The sequence below is a fragment of the Dryobates pubescens genome, chromosome 30, assembly GCF_014839835.1.
Source record: "Dryobates pubescens isolate bDryPub1 chromosome 30, bDryPub1.pri, whole genome shotgun sequence".
Classification (NCBI taxonomy): Eukaryota; Metazoa; Chordata; class Aves; order Piciformes; family Picidae; genus Dryobates; species Dryobates pubescens.
The window spans coordinates 3,150,934-3,165,811 of record NC_071641.1 but is presented as its reverse complement, the minus strand read 5'-3'; the positions used below and the strand labels follow the sequence as shown (position 1 = coordinate 3,165,811).

The 14,878-nt window shown below is 41.6% G+C and overlaps 1 protein-coding gene across 1 annotated transcript; it reads right to left on the bottom strand.

Moving 5' to 3' along the window:
* Positions 1 to 498: 498 nt before the first annotated feature.
* STOX1 (storkhead box 1) lies at positions 499 to 9,404 on the bottom strand. Its single transcript, XM_009907158.2, has 5 exons — positions 9,394 to 9,404; positions 8,884 to 8,947; positions 7,164 to 7,323; positions 2,127 to 4,410; positions 499 to 538 (listed from the first exon to the last, which is right to left on the bottom strand). Exons 1-5 carry the CDS (start codon positions 9,402 to 9,404, stop codon positions 499 to 501), a joined length of 2,559 nt encoding a protein of 852 aa, XP_009905460.2.
* Positions 9,405 to 14,878: the final 5,474 nt, after the last annotated feature.

Below are 14,878 nucleotides of genomic sequence, written 5' to 3'. Positions count from 1 at the left end.
TGAGATCTCTTCAGGTCACAGTGAGACATCCGGGGGATTCAAGAAACTTTTGTAGCAGCCGTGGAGCAAGGTGTGTGTCAATCTTCTTGGTTTGCTTTGTTTTCTGATGGGACTTTGAAGAATTGCAGCATAAGATAGTCCTGTCCAACTGATAGAGTTCTTATTAATGGAGTTTAATGTGTTCCAGGTTAATGGGAACGGTGTGAATGCAATCCATTACTTCTCATTTTTATTATCAGAAGGATGTAAAAAGTAAAGATGATTGCAACAGAATACTACGATCGAATACTATGGTCAAAAGTTTTGACTAACAGCTTTGGTTTAAGGACAGCCTCACAAATGTTACTTATCACATTTGCACTATGGTTACTAAGGGAAAGTTTACAAAGCTCAATGAAAAGATAATCACGTATTCGTGAACAGAGTTATCTGAAGCAAGGAATTTTGTGGCAATTTTCCTTCTACTTTGTCCTCCTCTTTGCATTAGTATTTATACTCTCAGAATTTGGCAGGAAGCTTCATCTTCTTTTCAGTCCATCTAAAACAACAGAATTGTTACACATCAGTCTTCACATCCTAAAAATAAACTGAGTTGGCTTAGCTTCTGGTGCCACGGATGACAACAATGCAAACAATCAAAGTGACCCTTTGAAATATAGCTTGCTTAAAGAGCGTCTAACAGACTTCAAGTGCCCATGTCCAAGTAGTAAATTAGAAGTGTGCTTGAAAGCGTGCACAGCCAAAAGCTGGTTAAGCAAAAGAACCCAAAACAAAACCCAAAAAACCCCACCACAGCCCACCAGAATTGCCTTAAAAACTGTAGTATGTGATTTGTTCCTTCACACACTAGCTTCTCAGCTTGACATGCGTGTCTAATTAGAACTCAAATGGTTCAATTACACTTAAAACCCCCCAGTCATTTAACAATCTGTTATGCTATTAAAAATACATTTATTTTTTTCCCCTCACAGCATTTTATGCTCTTGTTAATTTAGTTAACAGTTGTGTAGGTCTTACCGACATGTGACTGTGTTAAAAAATGTTTCCTACCAATTTTGGTTTCCATTAAGGGATTTTTCAAGTATAGGTACCCTATGAAAAGAAGCAGAAGCTTCTAGCACAAGTGATGTACACATTTTCCTGTCTGTTGTCAGTAAGTCAGATGGTACCTCACATTTTAAGTTTTGGTTGAACACCTCCATAAATCACTTCTTACTCTTCACCTACAACTGGGGAAACCGTGACAACAGCTGTAATGTCATATTCAGCTCAACCTGCCTGCTAACAGGCCTTTGTGAATCATCAAGTTTAACACTGAGTTTATCAATTGCCGTATTCCTTGGTGTTTCTGTGCTTGGCCATTTCCACCTGCAAGGCAGAGCTCAGATTATTTTCTTGCCACCTGAACACAAGCTATATAAGCAGCAGCATTTGTACAGCTGATTCAGGGGGAGTATTCAGAATTACATGGTAGAACTGGGCTGCATCAAAAGCAGCATGGCCAGCAGATCGAGAGAAGTGATTTTGCCACTTTTGCTGCTCTGGTGACATCTTGCCTGGAGGATTGTGTCTAGCCTGTGGCCCTCAACACAAGAAGGACACAGATCTGATAGAATGGGTCCAGACTAAGGCCAAGAAAGCGATTAGAGGGCAAGACAGCCTGAGGGAATTTGGGCTCTTTAGCCTGGAGAAGGCTCCAGGGAGACCTCAGAGCAGCCTTCAATAGCCTGAAGGGGGCTGAAGAGGGCCTGTTTACAAAGGCTTGTAGCAATAGGAGGAGAGGTAATAATTTTAAACTAGAGAAGGGTAGATTTAGATTGGACATTAGCAAGAAGTTCTTTACTATGAGGGTGGTAAAACACTGGAACAGGTTGTCCAGGGAGAAGGTGGAGGGCCCATTCTTGGACATGTTCAAGATCAGGCTTTATGGGGTTTGAGCAATCTGATCTAGTAGGTATTGTCCCTGTTTACTGCAGGGAGGTCGAACTAGATGGCTTTTAAAGGTCCCTTTCAACCCTTTGTATTCTAGGATCATATGAGTCTATGATTTACAGCAATATTTCTGACTATCTGTGACTGTTAATTTGAAGATAAAACATCAAACATAGTTACATGTGTTTTCTTACCTTGGGGAGTCAATTCCACTGTCTCCTGTAATGCTGTGGTTTTCTATCCCTTCTGAGTGTTTCTGTCCTGATGTCACAGTGCAGGCATCCTTAAAAAAGAGATCTTTCCCCAGAGAGTTTCTTTCTTCTTCAGCCCGTGAGCCCAAAGCACAGCATACTACTACTGCTCCCACCTCATAGGTGAAGTTCTGCAAAGTGTCAGCATTAGTGTCAGCATCTGAGTCAGCTTTGTTAGCCTGGCAGAAATCTTCTACAGCTGGAGCCTTCATACAGTTATTCACACCAGTTTTTAATTCCTTTGTGTGACCTGTTGGAAGAATCTGACTGCAGAAATAACTTCCTTCTGGGAAGTCTAGTTTTGGGTGCCCTTTTGAGCCATTTATTGATTCTGCAGAACTAGCACTTTCCTTACAAACAAGCTCTCTAGAGTCACCTTTATTTAGAGTTGTGTTGCACTGAGCAGGATCAGTATTAAAGTTTTTTACGTACAGCTTTTGCACAGCTGTATTCCTGTCTCTTATAGCTGCAAAAGCATGGCCAGGAGGCAGGTGACATGGTTCAAAATTGTCATCCAGGGGTAATGAGTTACAGGTATCACCATCCTGTGCTTTTTGGTATAGAAGATGGCAGTTATCAGTAAATCCTTCACTTTCCAGCTTCACTGATTGTGGGTTATTGGCACAGTCATATTTAAGTTCACTCTTTTCATCAGTCTTTGGTCTGTATTTCTCACCACTTTTTTTCACCAGGTTAACCTTGGCTGTATAATTTGAAAGACAGACATTTTTAAATTCTTCAGCTGTCTGATCTAATAACTCACATACAGCATCAGCTTTGCTCCTGCAGCAGTCATCTTTCAGATGTAATGAAAACTCTGTGTCTTCTTTGCATACACCCTCATCCTCAGCGTAGGAGTGAGGGGATTTTTTAATATCCCCCAGATCATTTTTGACTATTCTTCTGTAGATGTTTTCTTCAGATAGATTACTCTCCAGAAAGCATTTGCTTTTATTATCTGTTTGCAAAATACTGCCTTGGGGACAACTAAAGCTTCCGCTTAAACTGTCTGTCTTTAGTTGGAGGGAAGACCTACTAGGGTGGAGCAGTTTATTGTGCTTAGTTACATCAGCCTGCGTTTCAGTAGCCAGCTCTTCGTGTTTATAGCCAAAGGTTTTTGGGGAGTTCAAGGACTGTGGCCTTCGAAAAGCCCTTTCTTGCTTTCGAGTCTTGGACTTGAGCTGACTGTTAGCAGCACCGTTGTACCCCTTTGCGTGAAAGCTGCGTCTTCTCCATGACAGACCCTGAAAAGGGTTCATGATTTGTTTTTTATAGATGACGTGGGATTCCACTGCTACGTCGGATGGCTGTTGATTTCTGATAGGCAGTGAAAGGTTCTCTTCCAGTTTTGCATTTTCGGACATTAGCTCACGGCTGTGAGGTTTCCTGTGGCTCCTGCTAATGTGCTTCTCTTTCTTTGATTTGGTTTTACTGGTGTGTTTTGCTGGTTTGCTTTCTGTCTTCTGACTATAGTCCTTTGAGAGACGTATTGACACTTCAGCCAAGGTACCCTCACTGGTAGATTTTTTCTGCTCCTCAAACTTCTGCATTAATATTGTGTGCTTAATCAAATTATCAACTGTAAGGGTAGGGTTAATACGCTTGATGATTTCATGTTCAATATCACGTGGAATACTATCTAAGTCATCCTCATCCCTGACTGGCCACTCCTTAGGAGGAAACTGGGCTGAAAAAGTGGAGTACTCCTTCATTTTTTCTTTTTTACAAGCGCTTCTCCAGAAAAGGCCAAGGCCAAACCTTTTGCTTTTCAGTTTCTCTTTCACAGAAGTCAGGGATTTGATTGTGTCCCAGGAATGTTTTTCATCAGACGTGGAGATACCTTGGGTTTGAATGGAAGGCTTTGATTCACTGCAGCCTTTCCTCCCTCCTCCATTAGGTTTGTGGTTCATTAAGTGCCAATGTCTTATGTGAAGCATATTCTGGTCAGGCAAACAATGGCAGGATCTGTAATGGGATACTGTAGAAACATTTTCTTTCACCAGGTTTGCACAGCACCCAGTGTTTACCACATAAATGATGGAAGGCAATGAACAGCAATAACTGTTCGCCAGTGGGACCTCTCTCTTGTCTTCTGTGGTATTATTTGGGATGAAGTATGTGTTGGGAGTCACAGTGAAGTATCCTTCTCCTGTATGATAGATTTTCCGTTCTTTAATCAGAGTGCCAAGGGTATTATATAAGATTTTGTGGGAGGGAAGTGCAGTGCCTGTGACAGAGATACAGATATTTCAAATCAGAAATAAGTTTTCAAATAAAATGGGAGCTGGCAAAGAAATAACTTTCTTACAGCAGATGTGGAAGTCACTGAACATAAAATATCCAATGTATTTAGTTCATGGGATTCCAGAAAAGGTTTGAAAAGTTTGATCACCACACAAAAGGCAGGATCTTTTTTAAACACATCAACACTTTGCTGAGCTTACAGAGCCAGTAATCTTTGCTGCATTCAACTTTCCCCTCCCACAGTCCCGTGCTCCCTGCAGAACAGGGACAGCCCCACGCTGCAGCAGTGTCCTCATGTGGGGCAAAGGCTGCCCCAATCTTGGGGCCAGCACAGGCTACAGCCCTGACTCAGAGAGAACCCTTCTGGGCCATCCAGACGAGGGCAGCACAGAAACATCAACCAGTCGAGGGCTCTGGGAGGTCTTACGGATCAGTAAAACCGCTTTTTAACTCTGCCACGACTGTTCCTCACCGATGAGGAAGAAGGTAAAGACCAGCTGCGTTTCTGGTTGTCCCTGCAGCACTACTGTTAAGGATCTTAGCATGATCTCCTTCGAATAAGGGAAGATGTTCTCTTTGTGTGTGTCAGGACATGATACTCACAAGAGAGACCTTTTACCAGGTACAAACCGAACGGTATCTTGCTCAAAGCATTTCCCTTTTGGCAGGTATTTAGCAGTGGCTTTTATTACTCTTTCTGAAGCTTCTGGTGTAATTCTGTCAGATGACAATTGCTACTGAAGTTTACCTCACTGAGACTAGTCTCAGCTATTTGTTTTCCCTAATGTGTCACAGTTCCAAACTTTTTATTCAAATGGCATCTGATGTGGCTGCCCACAGGAATGAAAACTTAGCAAGAAATATGCTCTCTCACTACAAACTTGGAGAGAGCTACTTCTGGCTGACCTTAAAACACTGCCCTGTGATTGTCTCAGTGCACATGCAGCCTACATCACATTCCTGGTAGAGTTCCGGGCCAGTTTATAGGGACGCAGTAAAATTTTTCCCACTAGTGAGAAAACCTGCCAGATCAACCTGTAACTTTTGCAGAGCTATAAGCTTTAAAAGACTCAAGAGCAGCAGGTCAGTCTCAAACAAAACAGCCTCCTGCAGAGGGCCATAACGAGCCTTTGCAAGTCTCACATACACACACACAGGCGATCTGAGGGAAATGTTTGGGCTCCCCAGTTCAAGAGACCTGCTGGAGCGAATCCAATGGAGAGCCACAAGGATGATTAGGGGACCTGAGCATGTCCCTTATAAAGAGAGACTGAGAGCCCTGGGGCTGTTTAGTCTTGAGAAGAAAAAACAGAGGGGAATCTCATCAATGTGTATAAGTATCTGAGGGGTGGGTGCCAAGTGGAGGGGGCCAATCTCTTTTTGGTGATGTGTACTAATAAGACAAGGAACAACAGGTTCAAGCTTGAACACAGAAGATTTCACCTCAGCATGAGGAGAAATTTCTTTACAGTGAGAGTGACAGAGCACTGGAACAAGCTGCCCCGGGAGGTTGTGGAGGCTCCTTCTCTGGAGACTTTCAAAACCCACCTGGATGCATTCTTGTATGGACTACCCTAAGTGATACTCCTTTGGCAGGGGAGTTGGACTCGATGATCTCTGGAGGTTCCTTCCAACCTCTAATGTACTGTGACACTGTGAACACTTTTGAGATTTCAACAAAAACACAGTATTTAAGGAAAGTGGTTGCTGCCCCATCAGAAGAGAGGTATTAAAGTCACTTCCTTTCAGGAAAGAAGGGGCTCCAATTTGTTCAAACAAGCATGAATTTGAGGCCAGTTGTATTTTTTTTATAGCAAAACCAGCTCTTAACTCCGTCCCCGTGCCTTTGCCATCAAAGTCAGCTATGTTCCTGTCTCTGAAAGGAGGACTCAAAGTCTGATCTGACACACAGTCTATTTTATGCTGTTCCATCTCTGCCAAATAATTACCTCATCTGTGCTTTCCCACCCTGTAGAAAGGACATTCATTCACAGAATCACAGGATGGTAGGGATTAGAAGGGACCTCTGGAGATTGTCTAGTTCACACCCACCCAGCCAACCCCTGCCAGAGCAGGTTCACCTGGGGCAGGTTGCCCTGGATGGCATCCAGGTGGGCTTTGAATGACTTCAGAGAGACTCCACCATGTCTCTGGGCAGCCCATTTCAGTGCTCTGCCACCCTCGTCGTAAAGAAGTTCCTCCTCATGTTTAGGTGGAACTTCGTATGTTCAAGTTTGTGCTGGGTGGGCACCACTGAAAAAAAGACTGTCCCCATCCTCCTGATACCCACCCTTTAAGTTTCTATGAACACTGATGAGATCCTCCCACCCCATTTCCTCTTCTCTAGGCTAACCTGTCCCCCAAGTCCCTCAGCCTTTCTTCATAAATCCCCTAATCCTCTTCATAGCCCTTTGCTGTACTCTCTCAAGCAGTTCCCTGTTCTTGAGCTGGGGAGCTCAGAACTGGACTCAGTACTCCAGATGAGGCCTCACCAGGGCAGCATGCTGTTGCACTCAGTTCTCTCTTACTGTCAAAGAAGCTTTATGAAAATGTCACAGGTTCTCATGGGTTGATGAGGAGCATGGACATTCATGTGTTCTACCTGTTACCTATTATTTTATGTTCTTTCACATTGCCAGCTGTGCTTGTAAACATTCAGCAATTATTTGCCCCTTAGCATAAACTCAAGCTTGATGACACAGTCACTATAAAAGTAGGGAGAAGTGAGCACATTACCTGGATAATTTCTGACTAACTGCTCCGTTAAAGCTTCCTGTGTGACCATCACACGGTCTGCATTCATGTCCAATACAGTACGGCATATTCCTTCTGCCAGGGGAATGTTGTGTGACTGTGAGAGAGGGTTCATGAGAGCAGGGCTCACGTCACCTGTAGTCCAGGAGAGGAAAAATAAGTTTGAATGTAATAGTGTTCATTTTTTCTAGTAGCCATGAAAGATTTTCGCTAGAAAATTCTTGTGTTGTCCTAGAACAAGCACCTTGTCCTCAGGTAATCTTCTTCAGCAAATGACTCAAGTATTTCTCAGAGAAAGGAAATGGCTCTAGCCACTTCAAGTGCCCTCATAACAAAGGAAATAGAAGGTTACTTTAAGCACATTAGTTTGTTTGGTATTAAATTCCAGCTTAAACTACATTTAGCTTAATAAACAAGGGAGCAGAGAGACAAAATTCTCTGATGACTGCTGACTTTTTAGATGACTGTTTACATACATGCAGAAATATTTCTCTAAGCCAATGAAAAAGGTCAACATCCAATAATCTTAAGTACAAAGTCTTTTCACCGAGTCAAAAGACCAACAATAGGATTTCCCCCTTTGTCAAGCACACAAATTTGAATAGAAATGGTAAAAATTCCACTTTTAGACCAAGCTCTAGAACTAGATTGTCTACTAGTAATGGGCAGAGGGCAAAACCTCTTGTTACAGCTGCATGCATTTTTTAGGCTGCATCACCATCTCTCCTGGTGAGGGACAGTAATGTTTTCCCTATTCCACATGATGAAAGTAGAAGCTTGGAGGGGCTGAGAAAGTGGCCCAGCTCCCCCTGTAGCCCCAGTTCAGGGGCCTGAAAAGGGTCTTAGTCCTTTGCCTCAGCTCCCCCATCCATAAAACACACAGATATATGCTGCCCTCTCCCTTTCACAAGATGGGCAAATAAGGGCAAACTTCCAACCCAGTACTAGTGAATGATGTAGAAAACCTGAAAGAAGCATTTTCCCTGAAGCTGATAACAAAGCACATAGCAGGCACTCACCTGAAGTCTGTTCATATAGCAAGAGAATGACTGCATAGACCTTTTAAGCCCGATGGTCTGCTCCCACTGCCTGCTGGTGTCTTGTGCTTCCCTGTTCTGTGTTGCACAGAAAGCCCCCGGGTATCCTCAGCTGCCAGAGCAGGCAGAAGGGAGTCCTTGTTACTGCACAAACCCCTGGAGTTAAATGCTAACAGTAATTTCCCTGTGAGTAAGCAGGGACATTTTAGATTGAAATGATATTCACATTTAACTCAAGTGCAATTGGATAGTCCATTGGATGACTCTAACCCGATATTTGTCCTTTAGGCAGAAAACTACAACACAAGCATTTATCTGAGTAAAGCTTAAATTGCTTGTGACCTTTGTTTTACAACTCCTGCGATGTTCAACAAAAAGCACTGAGGGAAAAAAAAAAAGTCCTGGTGTACAATTTCCTCAGTGCTGTTGCTAGGTTACTCCTTGCAGGTGCAGAAACCATTGCAAGCTCCTTTTTGGATGGGAAAAGACTATCAGCATTCAGTGATAACTCTTGTGAATCACTTGCTGTCTCAAGGCTCTGCTGTGGGCACACCATACTGCTGCCAGTTTTACCGTTTGTTCATGCAGAGCACCAGACTGCTAAGGAGTAAGCCACCGACATTTATTCTTTACCTTTATTATTATGTTGTTGTTGTTATCATTACCTGCATCTGCCTCTCAGCTTCAACTCCCATGTCTCCATTCAGGGAAGTCTCTTTCCGAATAATACTTAAAACAAAGTATTAAGCAAAGGCCAGCTTGATACTGTTGGGGAAAAAAACCCACTACAATTGTATTTAGATGCAAGTCTATTTAAAATTATTGTTTCAGATTGATAGTGCCAGAGTACACAGATGTTAACAACACAAATATTAAATATCATTGCCTCCTGACTGTGAAATAAAATCTGAGATCATGAAAGCAAGAGGTAGATCATTGGCAAGACTGATAAATGATTTAGGAAAATGCCCAGGTGGCCCCCTACAATTATCTCTCAGTCTCTAATTAAAACTTTTGTTGATTTCCTTTGCATAGCTGGGTAACTGCTACAGTTGCAGTCATGATGATCTCCAAAGTTTGATGAAATACATAGAACCTGCATCCCTTAGATTTGCACAGGGAACAGTCTTAATGATTTGTGCCAACTATGCCTCACAGGCCTGATGCAAACTCACCAAAATGCCATGCTCGTTAAACATTTTCAGTAGTCATCCCTTCACAGCTGTAAAAAGACTACAGAATCCCCTCCTCCCTTCCCTATTCTACATAAATCATCTGATGAAAATAATTTTCTTGGTTTCATTATAGTTTTTACAAAGAACCTACTTATGCCTAGGTGCAAGGTACCTGTCAGCAGTCAAGGAACTTGGGCTAATCCTCTTGATGGTTTAAATACAGGACAGTTCCCATTCACCTCCACAGCTCTTGCAGAATCACATTTACCAATGCCATCCTAGGCAGCTTGCCAGCACTCATGCACTCATGTATCATTATCCTTCAGTTTGGTTTACCTGTCTTTTCAAACTCTGCTTGTTACCTGAACATCTGAAACCAAAGAATACCCTTTTGGAGCACGTAACCGCTACAGTGTGGGGAAGTCATCTGCAAGGTGAGCTCAGGCAATAAACCAACACACAGAATAGCCTCTGGATCTTTTGGACTAGACAAAGTGATTTTTTGTTCCATCTCTGTAATGTGAGATTGACCTTTTTTCACCGAGTTATTTAACAACGGTAGGATTTTTGCATCTTTTGGCTCTAGGAATTGCATACAAATTTTATCTGAGTGAAAACCAGGCTAGTTCTGTGGGGAGTGAACAAAGTGATATTTTATTGCAATAGCACTTAATGTACTTTGTAAAAGTTCAGGTAAATTACTTATATAACGATAAATGGTTAACAGTAAAGGACTTCCAGAAGGAGGGGAGGGAAAGAAAAAAAAAAAGAAGAAGAAATTAAAAAAGAAAAAAAAAAAAGAAGAAATAAAAAAAAAAAGAAAAAAAAAAGAATAAGAAATTAAAAAAAAAAAAAAAAAAGAAGAAGAAGAAATTTTTAAAAAGAAGAAAAAAAATGAGGGAAAAAAAAACCCAAACCAAAACCAACCAACCAACCAAAACAACACAAATGCAAATCAAGAATAAACTCCCTTATACAATCCCACTGACATCTGTTGGGACAGAGAGGACACAGCACATGGAAACAGAAGATTAACTTTCCTGGTTTGTAGCTAGAGAGATTGATCTTGGAATTGCTTTGTATGCTCTGTTAAACTGTGCACATCCTTCACATTCTGTGCCTCTTTGCATAGGGGCCCTGCTATGTATGATGTACAGTTGGAGCTGATGGTCTTTTCCAACTGAAAAAATTCTGTGATTCTACTTCACTCTTTGCAGAAATACACCCAGAAAGCCATAAGAAAGCACAGAACCGCAAGCCTGCTGTTTTTCTGTAGACTAGAGCACATTGTGGCCACATTTTGTAGTAAAAAATACATTCTATAATTACAGACTGAGAATTTTAAAGAATAAAAGCTTATTAGGAACATTATAGAAGGTTGGGATCTGTAGCAAAATACTTTTTGAACATCAAGGAAGATTTTACAAGGTATTTCTGTAATAAAGAATAAAAATTCTATATAGAGAATAAATACAGGGTTAAGATCATTAAAACATTTTCAGTTTTAAGTATATAACAGAGAAACTCTGTTTTGGCACCCAAATTGTGTACTCGATCCTATTTGGAACACCATCCTTTTACTGAAGCAAAGAGTTCAATTGTATTAAAACTGTGTTTAATCTGTTACTGAAACAAACAGAAGCTCTCAGGAACAGCACACGGTATCTTTCTATTGTTTGATGATTGGGTAGAACTCTCAGAGAAGATACAAAATTGTCATTTAAGGTCACTGACACTTCTTCAGTTGACATTAAAGGCCTTCTGCCTTCCTGATATGAAAATGTGACCTATAAATGCTTTCTGAGGTTTCTAAACAAGAGCTATGAAATCCTTACTCTAATCTCAGGGCTAACGGCAACCCACAGCCATCTTTTCTTTCATCAGCAATAAAAAACCCACAGGCAGGTATGGTGAAAACAAACAGAGCTCAAGAATAAAGGCAAGAGCTCTATCTTGCAATCTCAGTTCAGGCCCTCATGTAGGATGAGTTACCAACATATTCAGTGTGGTGTAATTTTCCTTCAGCCAAGAACAGTGGGAAAGCTTTTGCCATTGAAATGTGTATCTCTGATCTTCAGACAGCAACCCCTTCAGTGCTTACCAAGGCCATTGAACTGCCCACTTAAATGCTCCAAGAACACCTTGGGAGCAAGTTTCAAGCTTGGAAGGCACTGACTAGCAGGCATTAAGCTTCAAATAAAGTGTTTAAAAGAAACAACACTTCTACTTGCATGGAGACTAGGAGGCAAGTTTGCCAGTGGAGATCTGTGTTTCACCCACAGCAGCTGCCAAAATACCCAATGAGCAAAACCATACAAATACATCTGCCTTTGGGGCATTCCTGCTGTTAAGTGTAGAACTGGCATGGAAATTAAGCTGTAAGTAATTCAAGATAATTCTTTTATGCATATTTTAGCATGCCAATAGCTTTAAAGTCAACTGACATATGGCACTAAGCATAACCAACACAGCTGATAGGAAGGAGGATTGTCTTTAACCATTTTGGCATTCAGTGTCATGCTTGATTGTAAAAGACAGATTGATTCAAAAGCTTCATTACAGGGAGATACAAATAATACAAAATTAACTATTCCCAGACAAGCAAAAGGCAGTCACAGAAAGTACACAATATAAAGCTACAGACATGAATAAGATACACCTAGGGTAATGTCTCCCCAAAATTCAGTCCTCTGCACTCTCCCTGGCTTCAGCTCACATTTACCCCAGCCAAGGAAAGTCATACTTCCAGAGACTCAACACCCACAGAGCTATTCAAAAGAGAATGTGTCCCCCTGCTTTTCAGAAGAGGCTTTCCAGAAAGCTATAAATCAAGGGACACATGGCCACGACTACGTCCAACTCACTCCCAGGCAACACTTGGCTAAATGCCACACACCACATAAGAAGCTTCAGAGAGCTCAGTGCAGTTGTATCTTCCCTCAGACTCAGGCCTCTAGCTTGCAGTGAGAACAGGAGCCACCATCACACACAGAGGTGGATCCAAGCAGGAAGCAAACCTCAGATCTTGTTTCAGGGCATATCCCACTGCAGGGAGGTTTTTTCATTCGTCTGAGACTAAAGCTTTGATGGTATATGGGCAACTTCACACCTGCCTGAGCAGCTCACATATTAATGGATGTGCACAGCCACTTTTCCTTCCACTCTCTCTAACAGATACACCAGAACTTTAAAGACTTTCATCGGCTTGGAATTTATTGCCCACTGAAAGGAAACCAAACCAAACCAAACAATTAAAAAACAAAACAAATGTTAATTTAAAAAAGGCCCCCCCAAAAAAATCACCATTAATCAATCAAACAAAAAAACCAAACCCACCACACCAAAAGGCAAAAAACAGTTTAGAAATTAAAAGCAGCATCTTTACTACCATCTCAGAGGAGTTGTTTGTACACTGCAGATTAAACAGCATTACTTAAGGATTTAAACTCGCAGTTCCCAAATCTTTCTCCATAGCTTTGGCACTATTAAACACCCTTTCTATGTTTCAGTTCATCTACATTTCAGCCAAAAGGAAGTGGCAGAAGCCAAACAGAACAACTGAGAGCCTCCACGGTATTACAGAAGACTCCATTAATATCTTTTAAAAAGCAAATTTAGCAGAACCCTTACTGTGATGATCCTGGGGTTTGTTGGATCTCACACAGCAAGGTGAAGCCTACAGTGGCAACTAGAGAGATGTGCAGGTGCCTGCAGGATGTTGAAAGTGTAGAACAATTCCAAGGGAAAAAACCCAGTTATGTAGCCCATGAAGTAATTCAGCAAGTGACCCGAATGACAGGCTTTCTTTGCTGCAATATTTTCGTGGGAACAAGCAAAATATTTCATAATTTCAATGGAGTTTTCAACCTTGGAAACTCAGCATGTAACTGGCCATAGCCCACAAAAGAGATATCCAGCATCCAGAAAACAAGCAAGCAAGCAAAATACCCCAAAGCAAACACAAACAAACGGCAAAACATTGCAACAAGACAAAAAAAAAAAAAACCAACTCATTCTTTTCCTTTTTACTTACAAGAAAAGCAGAACAAAGTTCACAGAAGTTCAGTTTATTTCAGCTTTTCAAATAGTGTTTCAGCTTCCAAAACAGACTGAGTTTGTCAGATAGATAGCAGTTGCAGTTTCAGTTGTTTCATTGCCCAGAAATCTTTCTGCTTCAATACAAATCAGGATGCTTACAGAGAAGCTATGCACTGCCAAGTGAACGGAACAGATTGCTGCTGGTGCATCAGTATAAGATAAAGCATATTAGGGAAAAAAAAAAGTTTCACATCATATAATACTGACTTCCAAGGGCTTCACTGTATTCTCACCAGTGAAAGCATTAATTCTGCTCATTTTTAGCTCATGGACTGTATAACAAAAAGATTATTAAAGCTCTCCAAGTATGAAACAAGAAGTGAAGTTATCTGAATAAAGCTACTCACCTCTTTCTGCTGATACTTTTACTTGGTATGGAATGAAAGCAAGCCTTTTAACAAGGCTCCTCAGTATTGAGAAGGCTCATATTACTCACATAGCAACAAAGGCCAAGAGCATCCTGGGCCAGATTAACAGGAGCAAAGAACAGCAGATTAAAGAAAATTATGATCTGCCTCTACTCAGTGCTTGCTAAACAATGTCTGGCATATTAAGTCTGGTTTTGGGCCCCCAGTATAGAAAAGATGTCTGTAAATTGGCCACCAAGATGGTCTGGGCTGGAGCGCTTGTTCTGTGAGCCAAAGCTGAGGGAACAGGTCTTATTGAACTTGGAAGAAAAATAGCTTTGGGAGGACCTGACAGCAGACTCTTGAAAAGATGGATCCAGCCTCTGCACAGCAGTGTGGGTTGGGAGAATAAAGCAACAGTGAGGCATCATCAATTGGAACAAGAGAGGTTCAGACTGACTAGAAGGAGAACATTTTTACCTTTAAAGACAGTGCAGAAGTGGAGCAGTTTGCCCACAGGGGTTGTGTGGTCTCCACTCCTGCACAGTTTCCCAAGATGTGGCTAAACAGAGCCCTAAGCAACCTTGTCTGACCCCATAGATGACCCTGCTTTGATCCAGAGGTATGATAGGCTTCCAGGAATAAAATTAGTCCAGTCATCTGGTTTAGTTGGATGTTTGTACCTGTGCCTCCCACAGTCACTTTCGGGCCCCACTTCGACCACCCTGCTTCCCATAAACCAATGCAACAGCACTTTTGACCTCCACTAGCTGTGAAGTCTTCTTGGGTTACAGCAAGTTAAAGAAAAAACATTACTCTTAGATCATGCTGTTAATGAGGCCGTGCAAAACACTGTCAGTATGGTAAAGCTATTGCTTTTCTCTTCAACTCTCAAAGAAATAGCTACTGTTTGTTTTTTTTTTCATAACTGAGCTTCAGCTGTGTGGGCTCATTATTATCACAGTATCACACTGTAGCTAAGGCTGGAAGAAAACTTTCTGTTATTTGCTTCTACCTGACAGGAACCACAAAAAAGGGAG

Bases quoted from the DNA above. Each gene is read 5' to 3' on its own strand.
- STOX1 (XM_009907158.2), bottom strand. The intron at 4,411-7,163 runs GTAATGTGCTCA...TCTCTGTCACAG, and splicing joins GTTAGTCAGAAATTATCCAG to GCACTGCACTTCCCTCCCAC. The intron at 539-2,126 runs GTAAGAAAACAC...CTGTTGTTTTAG, and splicing joins AGTGGAATTGACTCCCCAAG to ATGGACTGAAAAGAAGATGA.